At 39.6% G+C, this 14,040-nt stretch overlaps 1 protein-coding gene across 1 annotated transcript in view; it reads right to left on the minus strand.

Moving 5' to 3' along the window:
• The window catches only part of FAM184B (family with sequence similarity 184 member B), a 119,983-nt gene that overhangs the window by 53,855 nt on the left and 52,088 nt on the right, over positions 1-14,040 (minus strand). The window contains exons 4-5 of the mRNA XM_027836517.1: positions 13,718-13,845; positions 11,736-11,945 (exon numbers count right to left, since the gene is read on the minus strand). Of these exons, the coding sequence (XP_027692318.1) occupies positions 11,736-11,945; positions 13,718-13,845 (338 nt within the window). The remainder of the gene's footprint in view (positions 1-11,735; positions 11,946-13,717; positions 13,846-14,040) is intronic.

Here is a 14,040-nt window from a genome sequence, read left to right on the forward strand (position 1 = left end):
TCTCCCCATTTGGAATGTAAGCTCCATGAAAACAGAGATTATTTAATTCTTTCTATCTTCAGTACTTAGCACATTACCTGGCACAGAGTAGGCACTGAATAAACGCCCGTTGATGGGTGGATGGATGGATTAATAATTAGTGAGAAGCAGGAGGCTTCAAGGAGATGTGGTCACCTGAGCTGAGCCATGAAGGAAGCTTGTAACAGGCAGAGGCTAGGATGGAGGGCATTCTAGGCCTGGAGGATGGAAGCAGAAGGTGGAATACTGAGGTCAAGGAATAGAAGGTAGGCTATTTGGGTTGGAAATCTGAATGAGTGAAGGGCTAAGACATGGCTGGGAACTGAGAAAAAGAAAGCAACATTGGCAGCTTTAAAAAAAATCTGATTTTGAAGGGAGAGGAAACATAGGATGTTGGTTTGAGGGGAACACATTCAAGAGAAGTTTTTTTTAAGGATAGGAGAGACTGAAAAAAATGGTCTAAATCACTGATTAGAGAAATGCAAATTAAAGCAACTCTGAGGTATCACCTCACACTGAACAGAAACGACAAATGGGTGAGGGCCAGAGCCAAGATGGTGCAATAAAGGCAGGGACTTGCCTGAGCTCTCCCCTAAACACTTCAAAATACCTTTAAAAAACGAACAAACTTTAGAGCAGCAGAACCCACAAAAAGACAGAGTGGAACAATTTTCCAGCCCAAGACAACTTAGAAGGTTGGGAGGAAACTTCTGTTGCACCAAGGTGAGAGTGGAACACAGGCCAGTGCAGGCTGGGACCCCAGCAAACCAGAAGCAGGCCTGGGGGCTGACTGAATCTGTGGCAGAAATGGTGGTTTCTGGACCTCTCAGCCTCCACACAATAAGGAGGTTAGACAACTGGTCAGAAGGAGATTTACAGGGGTCCCTTTGCTGGCACCAGGGGCAGGACTCTGTTGCATTGCTTATACTTGGATCTGGGTCACAGTTCTGGGTCTCAGTCCCAGGATGAGGAAGAGCACTAGTATACCAGAGATTGTGGCCACAGGGGAACAAGGACCCTGGTCACAGTTCCAGGATGGAAAAGAGTGCTTGTAGTCACTCAGATCAGAGCACAGGTCAGGAGAGTAGTAAACACACCTCTCCCTAGATCATATCACCTTGGAAGAGGTGAAAACTTACAGGTCCCCAGAACTACCTCTGAAAACAGCTGCACAAAAAAACTGAAGTTTGGGACAATTCCTCCTCCATTCTGGAAGCAGAGTCCCAGATACAGCATAGAGTTAAAAGTCAAGAAATAGGCTGGAAAATGTTTTTTACATGCAATTGGGAAAATTAAAAACAAACAAAAAGGAAATGACAAATGATGAAAGGATGAAGGAAAATGGGTACACCAATGAACTGCTGGTGGAGTTGCAAACTGGTCCAACCATTCTGGAGAACAATTTGGAATTATGCCCAAAGGGCTATAAAACTGTGCAAACCATTAACTAAGGTCTGCACCCCAAAGAGATCAAAGGAAAAGGAAAGGGACTTATATGTACAAAAATATTGGTAGAAGTTCTTTTTGTGATGGCAAAGAGTTGGAAATTGAAGGAATGCTCATCAGTTCAGGAATGGCTGAACAAGATGTGGCACATGATTGTGACGGAATACTACTGTGCTTTAAGAAATGATGAATAGGATGGTTTCAGAAAAACATGGGAAGTCCTATATGAACTGATACAAAGTGAAGTGAGCAGAACCAAGAGAACATTGTACACAGTAACAATATTATTACAATACACAATATTGTAATGATAATCAACTGTGAAAGACTTAGCTGCTCTGATCAATATAATGATCCAAGACAATTCCAAAGGATTCACGATGAAAAAATGCTATCCACCTCCAGAGAGAGAATTGATGAACTCTAAGAACAAATTAAAGTATAATTTTTCCACTTTTTTATTTTTCTTGCTTTTTTTAATATGGCAAGTATGGAAATACATTTTACATGATTTCACATGTATAATTAATATATTACTTGCCTTCTCGGTGGGTGGGAGAAGGATGGGAAGGAAGGAGAGGATTTGGAACCCAAAACTACAAAAAATAAGTAATAATTTTTTTAAAAAAATAAGTGATAGGAGAGACCTGGGCCAATGTATGGGCAATAGAAAAGAACCTAGTAGGTACAGAGGGACTAAAGATGAAAGGATGAGATGAGATATTCAAAGGAATAGATTCCCAAAGGAGACAGGAGAGGATGGTGTCAAGAGCAAAAGTAGAGAGTTTGACTTCCACAAAGAGAAGTTGAAGAATTATCCCTGTACAAAGTCATGCCATTTCTGGAGTTCTGTATACTTATTTCCATACATTTCCCTTAAAGGGACTTATTGCTCTGACAGTCTGACCAGTCCATAAGAATTGAGGAGAAAGAAGTTTTCCCAGTTATTTGGGAAATTCTAACAACAAAAGATTCTACTGTAGAAAAAGTAATACTTTTATCACTACATTATCAGACTGGTTGTCTATATTACCTGGCTTTGCCAGATGATTGCTCTAGAGTTGAGAACAGAAACCAAATCCACAATGCCTTTCCTGGAAAGTACCTGTCAATCAATTAATTGCTCTATAATTCCACTTACTCCAACCACAAAACTCCTAGCAACAACTTCTCTGTTCATGTTGTCTTCCCCTGTTAGAATATAAGCTCTATGAAGGAGGATGTCCCCTTTTCTGTATTTTTATTCCCTGTACTTAGCGTAGTGCTTGAACACAGTAAATACTTGAACACAGTAAATACATTCATTCATTCATTCATTCATTCATTGACCTATGTGTTTCCAAGTGATGGTCTTACCTATACAGACATATAACATGCAGAGACCCTTTCTAATTTACTTTCCAGAACAAAAGCCTTTCTAATTTTGTGACCTGACTTAAAACTTGAAATGACAATTGAACAGAAAAGTGCTTGCCTGTGAGTTAGAACTACCAACATGTTAATAGCTTGCTTGAGAAGCCTCCCCATGGATTACGGAGTCTGTAGTTATATATTTATTCATCATTACTACCCAAGAAGGCTAAGCAACCTTCTATACAATAATAATTTCAAGCTAGATCCATTAAAAAATATGCCAACGAACTCATCAAGACAACTTCCATCATGATGTCAACTATTTGGAAATAAAAGGTAAATGGAACCAAGAAAATGCAGAAACACAGGGCTATCATGCCATCCAAAAAGCCACCATCCTCTTTTCACAAAAAGAATGGAGTTGTCATATCCATGAAGGAATGGTTGTGCATTTTCTAAAATGAGATGTCATTCTCAACCTACAATAACCTGACAGCCTAACCAGGGTTCTTAACAAACATGATGCAAACTGCTGCCAATTTTATCCTAAGACAAATTGTGAAGAAACACCGCCACTGAAGGTGATGAATCTGTTTGGTTATTTTCACTGAGGGATAACCCCAGGGATCATGGAAGAATGGAGCTGAGGAACGCAGAAGGCTCAGAAGAGAAGTGATGAGGGGGGTGGGCAGAGCAGTGGATGCAAATGCAAAGTTCTCTTCAAAGAGAATCTAGTTCTTGCTCTCAGGCAAAGATATAAATTTAGGCTTGATGTAAGGGAAAACTTTATAATAAGTGAAGTGCCCTGAAGCAGAATGGGCTATATCAGAATATAGTGGGTTCTCCTCCCTAGGGGTCTTCAAGAAGAGGTCAGAAAGACTGTCGAGGGGATTTTTTATAGGACCACATGAGCACCAACGTCCCTTCCAACTCTGAGATTCTACAAGCATGACTCCCTTTTACAACTTTGTTAATTATTGAATGATTGGTTTTATGTGGAGCTTCTATGGACCCATTCTGATCTACAGCAACCATCCTTATGGCTTCTGGGCAGGCAATTTGTTTCTGTATTCAGTGGGCTCAAACCAAATTCCGTAGTGGATCAAGATGGATCAAAACACACTTGAGGTGGTTGAGGCAAACCCAGAACTGACCATCCCATGGGATCTTCAGACGAGGGGTGAGACATCATGGACGATTCAGGAGAATGAACACGTCCTGTGATGGCATCTGCCCAGGCCAGGCCAGTGGAATTAAAGAACCCAATAGCACATACACCAATTGCTTTTCATGAAAAACAAAAAAAAAACAAAAACAAAAAAGCAAGTGAACAACAACTAAAAATAAAAATACCAGCCCTTTCCCCCACGGATTCCCTACCTCTAAACATTTTTTTTCCCAGAAGCTTAGCCCAGAGGTCTGCAATCATGAAAACCACATCAGATTTCCTCAGAAAAGGACGGCTCCAACCTGTTCGTAAAACGGTCTTAGCAGCAAGAATGAAGAACAGCAGCCAGGATTGTGGGTCATGGTCACTGTCTGTCCTCCCACTGACTAAAGGACCGCCGTCTTGGCAGTTTGATGGCTTTGATCCCACAAAGTGGGGTGTTGGGGTGAAGGCATGCACATGAGAATATCAAGTGAGAGCTACTGAAGAGGAGAACTGGATCTGTGATTTCACTGGTATCCGGAACTCCCGGAGCATGAAACTCCCTCCATGGACACAGGTCAATACATTCTCTGCCCCTCAGAGTCTTAAAGTGTCTAGAGCACTGACTTGCCCTGTGATTTGCCCAGGGTCAAGCACACAGTCGGTCTGTCTCAGAGGCAGGACTTGAACCCATATCTTTGACAGGCTTCAAGGCCTGCTTCACACACTTTCTATCTCCTCTACAACATACTGCCTCCCAATACCATGGTTATTACTGAAAATAACAATGTTGGCTAATATTTATCTAGCTCTTTACGGATTCAAAATGTTTCACATACATGGTGTCATTTATTCTTCAGGAGAGCCGTGTGGCCTTCTGCCACTCTCTCCTCCTTCACCCCTATCTCAGAAAAGATACTATTCCTTACCAAAACAAATTTTTCTACTTGCACAAGCAATCCCATTCCATCCCATCTCTTAGAACAGTTTGCCCCATCTGTCATCCCCACCCTATCACTTATTTTCAATCTCTCCCTCTCTGCTGGCTCCTTCCCTATTCTCTACAAACGTTCCTGTCTCCCCAACCCTAACTTAATCCTTCTATTCCTGATAACTGTCATTTCATATCCCTCCAGCACTGTGACTAAACTCCTTGAAAAGGAAGTCTCCCTTTTCTCTCTCTTTTTTCTTTTCTCTCACCTTTTTTTTTTTTTTTAGGCAATTGGGGTTAAGTGACTTGCCCAGGGTCACACAGCTAGTAAGTGTCAAGTGTCTGGCGGCATTTGAACTCAGGTCCTCCTGACTTCAGGGCCGGTGCTCTATCCACTGTGCCACCTAGCTGCCCCTCTCACTCTCTTTTTAAAACCTTACAAACTGGCTTCCAACCTCATCATCTCACCAAAACTGCTCTCCTTAAAGTTGTTACTGTTTAGTAGTTTCAGTCATGTCTGACTCTTCATGAGCCCATCTGGGGTTTTCTTGGCAAAGATATTGGAGTGGTTTGCCATTTCCTTCTCCACTCTTCCAAGTTACCAATGATCAGTTATTTGCCAAATCAAATGGCCTTTCCACAATTCTTAGTCTGCTTGACCTCTCTGCAGTCTTTGGCACTATTGATCACTCTCTTCTCTCTCTCTAAGTTTTTGGAACCCACTCTCTCCTGGTTCTCCTCCTATGAGATCAAACCTTCCTAGTCTCCTTTTCTGGATCCTCATCCAGATTATGCACTTTAATACAAAGTGTCCCACAGAGTTCTGTCCTTGGCCCTCTTCTCTTCTCCCTCCATACTACTTCACTGAGTAATTTCATTAGCTTCCATGTATTTAATTACTGTCTCTATACTGATAATTCTCAAATCTGCTTAACTTGCCCCTATCTCTCTATTGACCTCCTATCTCGTATCTTCAATTGCCTTTCAGACATCTTGAACTGGATGTTCAGTTGACATCTTAAATTCAACCTGTCCAAAGTTTAATTCATTATCTTTTCCCCTAAACTTTTCCCTTGTCCTACCTTCCCGACAATATCATCCTCCCAGTATATCAGGCTTAAAATGTGGGTGTCATCCTAGACTCCTCACTACCTCTTCTCTCCCCATGTCCAATCTGTTGTTAAGGCTTATCAGTCTCACCTCTGTAACATCCCTCAAATATGCCCCTTTCTCTCCTCTGACATGGCCACCACTCTGATGCAGGCTCTCATCCACCTCATGCCTGGACTATAGCCTACTAGTGGGACTGCCTGCCTCAAGTCTCTCCCTACTCCATCCTCCATTTGGACACCAAAAGTGATTTTCCTAATGCATAAGTCCATGTCACCTACTCAATAAACTCAGTTACTCTCTATTACCTCTAGGATCGAATATAAAATGTTCCATTTGGCATTCAAAGCCCTTCATAATCTAACCCCTTCCTGCCTTTCCAGTCTTCTTACTCCCCACCATGAACTCTTTGATCCAATGACATTGGTCTCTTTGCTGCTCCATGAATAAGACACTCCATCTCTTGGCTTTAGGCATTTTCTCTGGCTGTCCCCCATGCCTAGAATGCTCTCTCTCCTCTATTCCATCTACTTGCTTCCTTGGCTTCTTTTAAGTCTCAAACAAAATCCCATCTTGGAAGGCTTTCTCAACCCCTCTTAATTCTAGAGCTTTCCCTCTTTTGATTATTTCCTATTTATCCCATATATACCACTCTATATATTTGTTAGCTTATTGCCTCCTCCATTATATTGTAAGTTCCTTGAGGGCAAGAACTGTTTTTTTGCCTCTTTTTGTATCCCCAGTACTTAGCACAATGACTGGCACACAGTGGGTGATTAATAAATACTTACTGACTAGATGAAATAGATTAGCATGTTAGTATAGGTATCATTATTATCCCTATTTCACATAAAGAAACTAAGAGTTGGAGACATCAAATGAATTATTCAAAAATCACAATAGAGAATTCAGCTTAGTAAATGATAGAGCCTCAGCTTCTTCATCTGTAGAATAGCGATAACAACAGCACTTACCTCTGAGGAGTAAATGAAATGCACAATGTTTCCAAAAAGTATTTTAGAAATGTCTGCTATTATTATTAGTATTCTTAGATAACTCTCAAAAATAAGTTTTAAGCTAATGTTTTGAATTTTTCTCCATAGGTTATTTTCTCTTCAACAGACAGTTTTCTTGAACGAAAAACTCATTTTACATATACTCACAAACTCTGCCCAAATGTATTCATGTGAGTGACAAAGATAAATTAAAAATTATTCTGGGGAAAGATCAGTAACCTCAGAAAATGACTATTTCTATTTTTACTTTATGAACCAAGCTTCCCATGGTACGCAGAATCAATCACAGGAACCAGCCATGGCAGTTGCCTTATGGAGAAAAGTTCAAAATTAAATTCTCCAAGAGTGAGGGAAAAAAAAAAAGTTGGTTCAGTAGAGCTTTTTGGAGTTAGAAAACTTAAATTTAGGTTCTGAAGAATCTGGCAGGAGTTTGGAATTCCTTGAAGCTATTTGCCATGGGAGCTCATTAGCCCATTATATATATTCCTTCAACCGTCGGTTGACTGTCAGTAAACAAATTACTCCAGATTGACTCAACAACTTTAAAAGAAAATGTACCATTATCCAACTCAGCCTAAAATGACCTTGAAGATTTTGAGAAGAAAGTTCTGAAATCTACTCGGTCTAGGAGGTGAAGAGTAAGAAAGATAAAGGTGCCAAGGTCACAAGGAAATCATCAAAATATGAACCACAGAACTCTAGGCCTGGGAGAGATCTCCATGGGCTACTGAGTTCATCCCCCAATTTAGATTCACAGGCTATGAGAACAAGAAGAGACCTTATCTGGTTCCAACACTAACCAGACCTGTGATTTCAGCCAAGTGAAATAACCTCTCTGAGCCTGTTTTCTCATCTGTAAAATGGAAATAATAATACTTGCACTCCCTACCTCACAGGGCTATTATTATAAAGAAGGCTCATAAAACAAAGTGTTATTGAAATGTGAGTTATTATTAAAAGAAAAAGGAGAGAGTGACAAGAAAACAGGAGAATCCAGGATACTTCACAGATTATTAGAAATGGACAGGATCTTAGAAGTCACCCAGTCTAAGCCCTTCCCCCTCCCATTTTAAGGAGCAGACTGGAACACAGGTATGGGAAATGACTTGCCCCCAAATAACACATTGATTTCATTTGTACCAGTTATATGGCATTTACAAAGTTCTGACTTCAATAATAATTATTTGTGTACCATCAAAACTAAATTGTAATTTACATGAGGAGAGGGATCATGTATCCTACTTCCCAGTATCCTTCAGAGCACCCAACACAATGTCTTGTACCCAAGTGGTGCTTGATGAATACCAATTGAATGAATGAATGATCCAAGGTTAGAAATAGAAGCCAGGTCTCCTAATTCCCAGACCTGTTCTCTTATCACTACCCTACCCCACCCTGCCTCTCATTTGTCTGCTCCCTGCTTCAACAGAAGACTTTGAATGTGTATTCAAACCTAAAAGATTAGTCCTATTTATTAGAAGATGAAGTCACATGAAGCTCAGATGGTACAGAAGGCACTTTTGGAAACTGAGGGTCATCATTATATTAGAAATAACACTAGATTAGGAGTTAGGAAAACCGGTTACTAGTCCTGCCTCTATCACTACCTGTCTGATCATGGGTAGTGGTAGTCATGTCACCTCTTTGTTATCTAATTTCCTCACCTGTAAAATGAGATGGCCTCTATGGTCTAAGGCAATGGCTTCTGGCTCGAATGTTTTATGCACCTATTTCTAGATATCAAATTTTGACTATATAAGACTGCAGATATAGAAAACTTAGTCAACTACATGTCATCTTACCCCAGATACAATCTGAACACTGATTTTTTTTAAGCTAAATCCCTAATGGGAGTTGATTTCTAGCTAATCAAGGACAGTCTTACTGTATCTTGTGGTCTGCCGTTTAAATATTAATACAACTGTGTCACCTTAATGAAGTCAATCAGTTCCTCCAGGCCTACATTTCTTTATCTGTAAGATGAAGAAAACTAGTCTTGATGATCTCTAAGATCTGTTCAAACTCTACAATTTGTAATCCTAAGTAGTGAAATGATAAGAAATCATTTAATATATTATATGGACCTTAAATTTAAAAATCTCAAAATTCCAGAGAATGCAATTGATTGTTCACTGAAGTATATACATGTTAAGTATGGATATGCAAATGAATAGTTAACTTTGACATTATATAAGCAGTATGGAATAGTGGGAAAAGCACTAGATTTGGAGTAACTGAACTCAGTTACTTATCCCTTTGGGTTTCAGTTTCCTTATGTATTAAAGAATGATGATTTCCCAGAGTCCCCATCAGTTCTATATTCTATGGTCATATAAGTGGGCTCTGTTCTTCCTTTCAAGGTTAGGTAGAATTCTCTACTCTAGAACAGAAAAAAGATAACCTTCCCTGGGTCCAACTACCCCATACTCTCTCTTCCTTTAGCCTGAGGATGAATCTTCTCAGGTCCCACTAAAAGGACACATAAGGGTACCCAGGCAGGCTTGTCTATCCCCGAAACTCAAGATAACCAGGAGATACAGCCTACCTAACTATATAGGGGAGAATGGAGAACATTATGAATCTACAGATCCAAGCTTTCAGGAAATAACAGTTTTATCTTCCCTGATTTTATGTGCCTCATCTCAAAGGCTAAAACCACTTGGGAAATATAACCTCTTCAAAATACAGAAATGAGCAAGAAAAACGAGAGGGCACAGATTATTTCTACATGATTCATTTCTTGAGCCAGTAACAGAATGGTGATGGAAGTTTCAGCGAGATTTATACACTCAGTCTCTTTTGGAGCGAGCAGGTTACCAGGGCAACCTGTTGGCTCCAGGAGGCAAGTGTCTGGCTCACTGATTGCTATTAGGTATGGAAATGAATGTCAGTGCATTAGGTCATTCTTTTGGGCCTGGTTTTTAGAATTGGTTTGTCACGGCATAGGGGAAAGGGGAGACCGTATGGTAGGACCCCAAGTACAGGATGGCTTTATTACATAGGTTGGATAAGAGGGAAAGGCAGGTCAGACCACATTCCCATTTGCATACATGACGTACCTCACTGGAAAACCTATAGGTAGGCATTCCTTTTGGTCCCTGGCACCTGAGTCATAAAGGTTCTTTTGTCACCTCTGACTTCTTCCCCTCTCCTTAATGTTTCTATCTCCTTAATGTCTCTTAAATCCATCTCCTCTGTGTGCATGTAAATATAATGCATTGAATATTATATATGATACGATATAATTATATAGAACATACTATATATTATATCTAATATAATTTGAATTCTATTTAAATTCAAGTCTTCCTGAACCCAAACCTCAGCACTCTATTATGCCACCCAGCTGCCCCAATCATATACATTAATAATATATCATACAATGTTATATAACATAATATTATTAATAGTAGAGTGTATCTTAATAATATGCACAATGCATATGAATAATATTATATACTAATTGTTAAATATAGTATTATATTAATTATATATATAATGTTATATTATATAATATTGTGTGATTTATTATTAATATATTATATATAATTGGGGCAGCTAGGTAGAGTAATGGACACAGCACTGGGACCTGGAGTCAGGAAGACATGAATTCAAATCTGACCTCAGACATTTATTAACTGTGTGACCCTGGACAAGTCACTTAACCTCTGTTTGCCTCAGTTTCCTCATCTGTAAAATGGGGATAATAACAACACCTACCTCCCAGGGTTATTGTAAGAATCAAATGAGATAGTGACCGTAAAGTGCTTAATATAGTGCCTGGCACATAGTAAGTTCGATATAAATGTTAACTATTGTTATTACACACAATATATATGCAAATATGTATGTATATGTATGTGTCTGTACACATGTATATATATTCACATTCCACAAATATGCTCTGAGATCTTAAGCAAGTTAGTTACCATCTCTGTATCTCAATTTTCTAATCTGCAAAATGGAGATGAAAATGTCTATAAATGAGGTGATTTATGTAGAAGTGATTCCAAAGTAATAACACTACTAACCAGAGGCATCATGGCACAATGTAAAAGAATGCATGGGGGGCAACTAGGTGGCGCAGTGGATAGAGCACCAGCCTTGAAGTCAGGAGGACCTGAGTTCAAGTTCAGCCTCAGACCAAACACTTGACACTTACTAGCTGCGTGACCCTGGGCAAGTCACTTAACCCCAATTGCCTTAAAAAAAAACCAAAGAATGCATGGACAGTTAACTTGTTTGGCTATATATTCATATACATGCTTATAATCAAACATGTTAATATGTATATATAATATATATATACACATTTATGTATAGATGGATGATAGGTAGTCAAACATGCTGATTTTTCTTGTTTTTGAAGCCAGAAAAATGTAAGATCAAGTTCTTTGGGAAAAGATGTACTTCAGACATTGCTGAAGTCAATGAGTCAGTCAATAAACATTTATTAAATTCCTTCCATTTACCAAGCACTCTGCTGAGTGCTGAGGATACAAAGAATGGCAAAAGCCAGTCCCTGACCTCTAGGCATTCACAGTCTAATAAAGAAGACAAAAAGCAAACAACCATATACAAATATGATGTAGACACGATAAACTGGAAATAACCAACAGAGGGAAACACTTACCTCCAGGACAGATCACTCTGTTTGAAAAAATAAAAAACAAAAAAGAGGCTGTGCCTTGCACTAGAAGGAAAGTCTCACCTTTTGTAGCTTCTTTCTTTCTGCTTCCATGGATGACTGAGTTGATTTGATTTCCATGGTGTGTTTCTTCACCAAGTCTTCTAATCCCTTCACCAGCTGCTCCCTGAGATGTGTTTTCACCTCTTCTGTCTGATGCCTGATTTTTTGAAGCTCAATTTCATGTTTTTGCTTCAAATATTCTCTCTCAAAAGCAGCTCCAGACTCCTTGGCCTATAGATAGGTAGATACACATGTGCAGATATGAAACATGTATATATGTGTGTGCATATATATATATATATATATATATATATATATATGAAAAAGAAAGGGGGTAAGGAAGAAAGAGAGCCAGAGGGGAGAGGGGGGAAGAGAGCGACAGAGAGAACAGACAAACAGAGAGAGGAGAAGGACAGAGAGATAGAGAGAAAGGACAGCAGCAAAGGAGGGAGAGGCAGAGGGGAAGGGAGGGATACATATACATATTATATATATATATATATGCAGAGAGAGAGAGAGAGAGAGAGGTATTGTACTCATAATAAAAAATGCACTAGTTCTCTTTTCATTGTTGAAATGCTGATTTTTACAGCACCCATCACAAGGTGCAATGAATTTTATGAGCTTTTTATCTTAGACATTTAAGAGGTTCTTTTACTTAGTCTACTCTATAAACACAGGATCTGCTCCTTGAAGGAGTAATTGTTTTATTTGATTGTATTTTTGTATGCCAGCACTTAACACTGTGCTTGGCACATAATAAGCACTTAATAAATGTTCTCTCTCTCTCTCTCCCTCTCTTTCTCTCTCTGTCTCTCTCTCTCTTTCTCCCCCCTCCCCCCCCCCCGTCACCAGTGACTTTCTCAGAGCCCATCCAAAGGCGTCTTAACTCAGTCCTCACCCTCCTTGATCTCTACACATGATTTGGCACTTTTGACAACCTCTACTTTGACACCAGTTACCCCCTTAGTAATTGTCATGGTTTCCCTCCTACTTCTCTAACTCCTTTGCTGGCCCCTCTTCCTCCTTCTGTCCCTTTAATATTGGCATAACCCTAAACTCTGTCCTTTCCTCTTCCATCTCTAGTTGGGGTTTGCTCATGCTAGATTGGCATATCTAACTCCTTTTGTCTACTTCAATGTAAAACTGCACAGCCCCTAACATCTAGGGACCAGCTAGGAGTTGGGCTATTAGTGTCTTAGTAGAGCCAACCTTTTGGGAACAGCTATGTGTCTGTCTTTGGGAAAGACAAAGACAGGGATATATCAGGCAATATTTGAGAAGAGCAGAACACACAGATCTTCATTTATCTTCCTTGTATGAGATTTGTATATTATTTAATAAACCCTACAGTTAGATAAATTAAGTGTGAGACACTGTCCTTGTTTCTGAGTTAAACACACCTAGAATATTTGTTTTTCCCTTGCTTTTCCTACCTATTGGAATCCTTTTCATCTTTTAAAACCCTACTTATGTACTACCTTTCCCAAGAAGCCTTCTTTAGTTGCCCCAGTAAGATCTCTATCTCCCTTCTTTAAACTTTCCAGGCACTCTATTCAATTTTCTTCTAAGGATTTAATAAATTCTAATTGAGTTGTAATGATGTGTCTTATCTTGTCTTGTTCCTTTCCCTACTAAACTGATATCCTTAAGGTGTCTTTTTTATTTTTGTTTGTTTGATTTGTTTGTTTTTATGTGAGGCAATTGGGGTTAAGTGACTTGCCCAGAGTCACACAGCTAGTAAGTGTTATGCGTCTGAGGCTGGATTTGAACTCAGGTCCTCCTGACTTCAGGGCCAGTGCTCTATCCACTGTGCCACCTAGCTGCCCCATCTTTTTTATTTTTGAATCCCTTCAGTGCCTAATACAATGACTTGCATGCAACAGGACCTTAGTACTCTTTTAATTCAGTTGAAAGAACTCCAAGTCTTGTACCTCACTTGTAAATCCAGGATTAACCCCCCTGAGACTTTCCCTGCACCCAGACGGAAATGGACACTCTACCTGGGCATCTTCACTCCTTCTGGCACATGTACATTCTGTGATGGACAGCTGTTCTTGCTGCAGGCAGAAACTGGGAGTTTTGAAGACATCTGCTTCATTCTGGGAACTGAGTAACGTTTTCATCTCATCTGTAAATGCAGCATTTAAACCTCACACAGAAATTCCTGAGCCTTGGTCATACATCCAAGTCCTCCACAATTGGGCTCTAATATAGCTTTCTAACTTCATCCTCCCCCCTCACAATCCTATGCTCCAGCCAGTCTGGGCTGCTCTATTCACTGTCTCTCAAACATGTCATGTTCATGCTCACCGCTTTACTTCTT

The sequence above is a fragment of the Vombatus ursinus genome, unplaced genomic scaffold (assembly GCF_900497805.2).
Source record: "Vombatus ursinus unplaced genomic scaffold, bare-nosed wombat genome assembly UNPS02014818.1, whole genome shotgun sequence".
NCBI classification, from domain to species: domain Eukaryota; kingdom Metazoa; phylum Chordata; class Mammalia; order Diprotodontia; family Vombatidae; genus Vombatus; species Vombatus ursinus.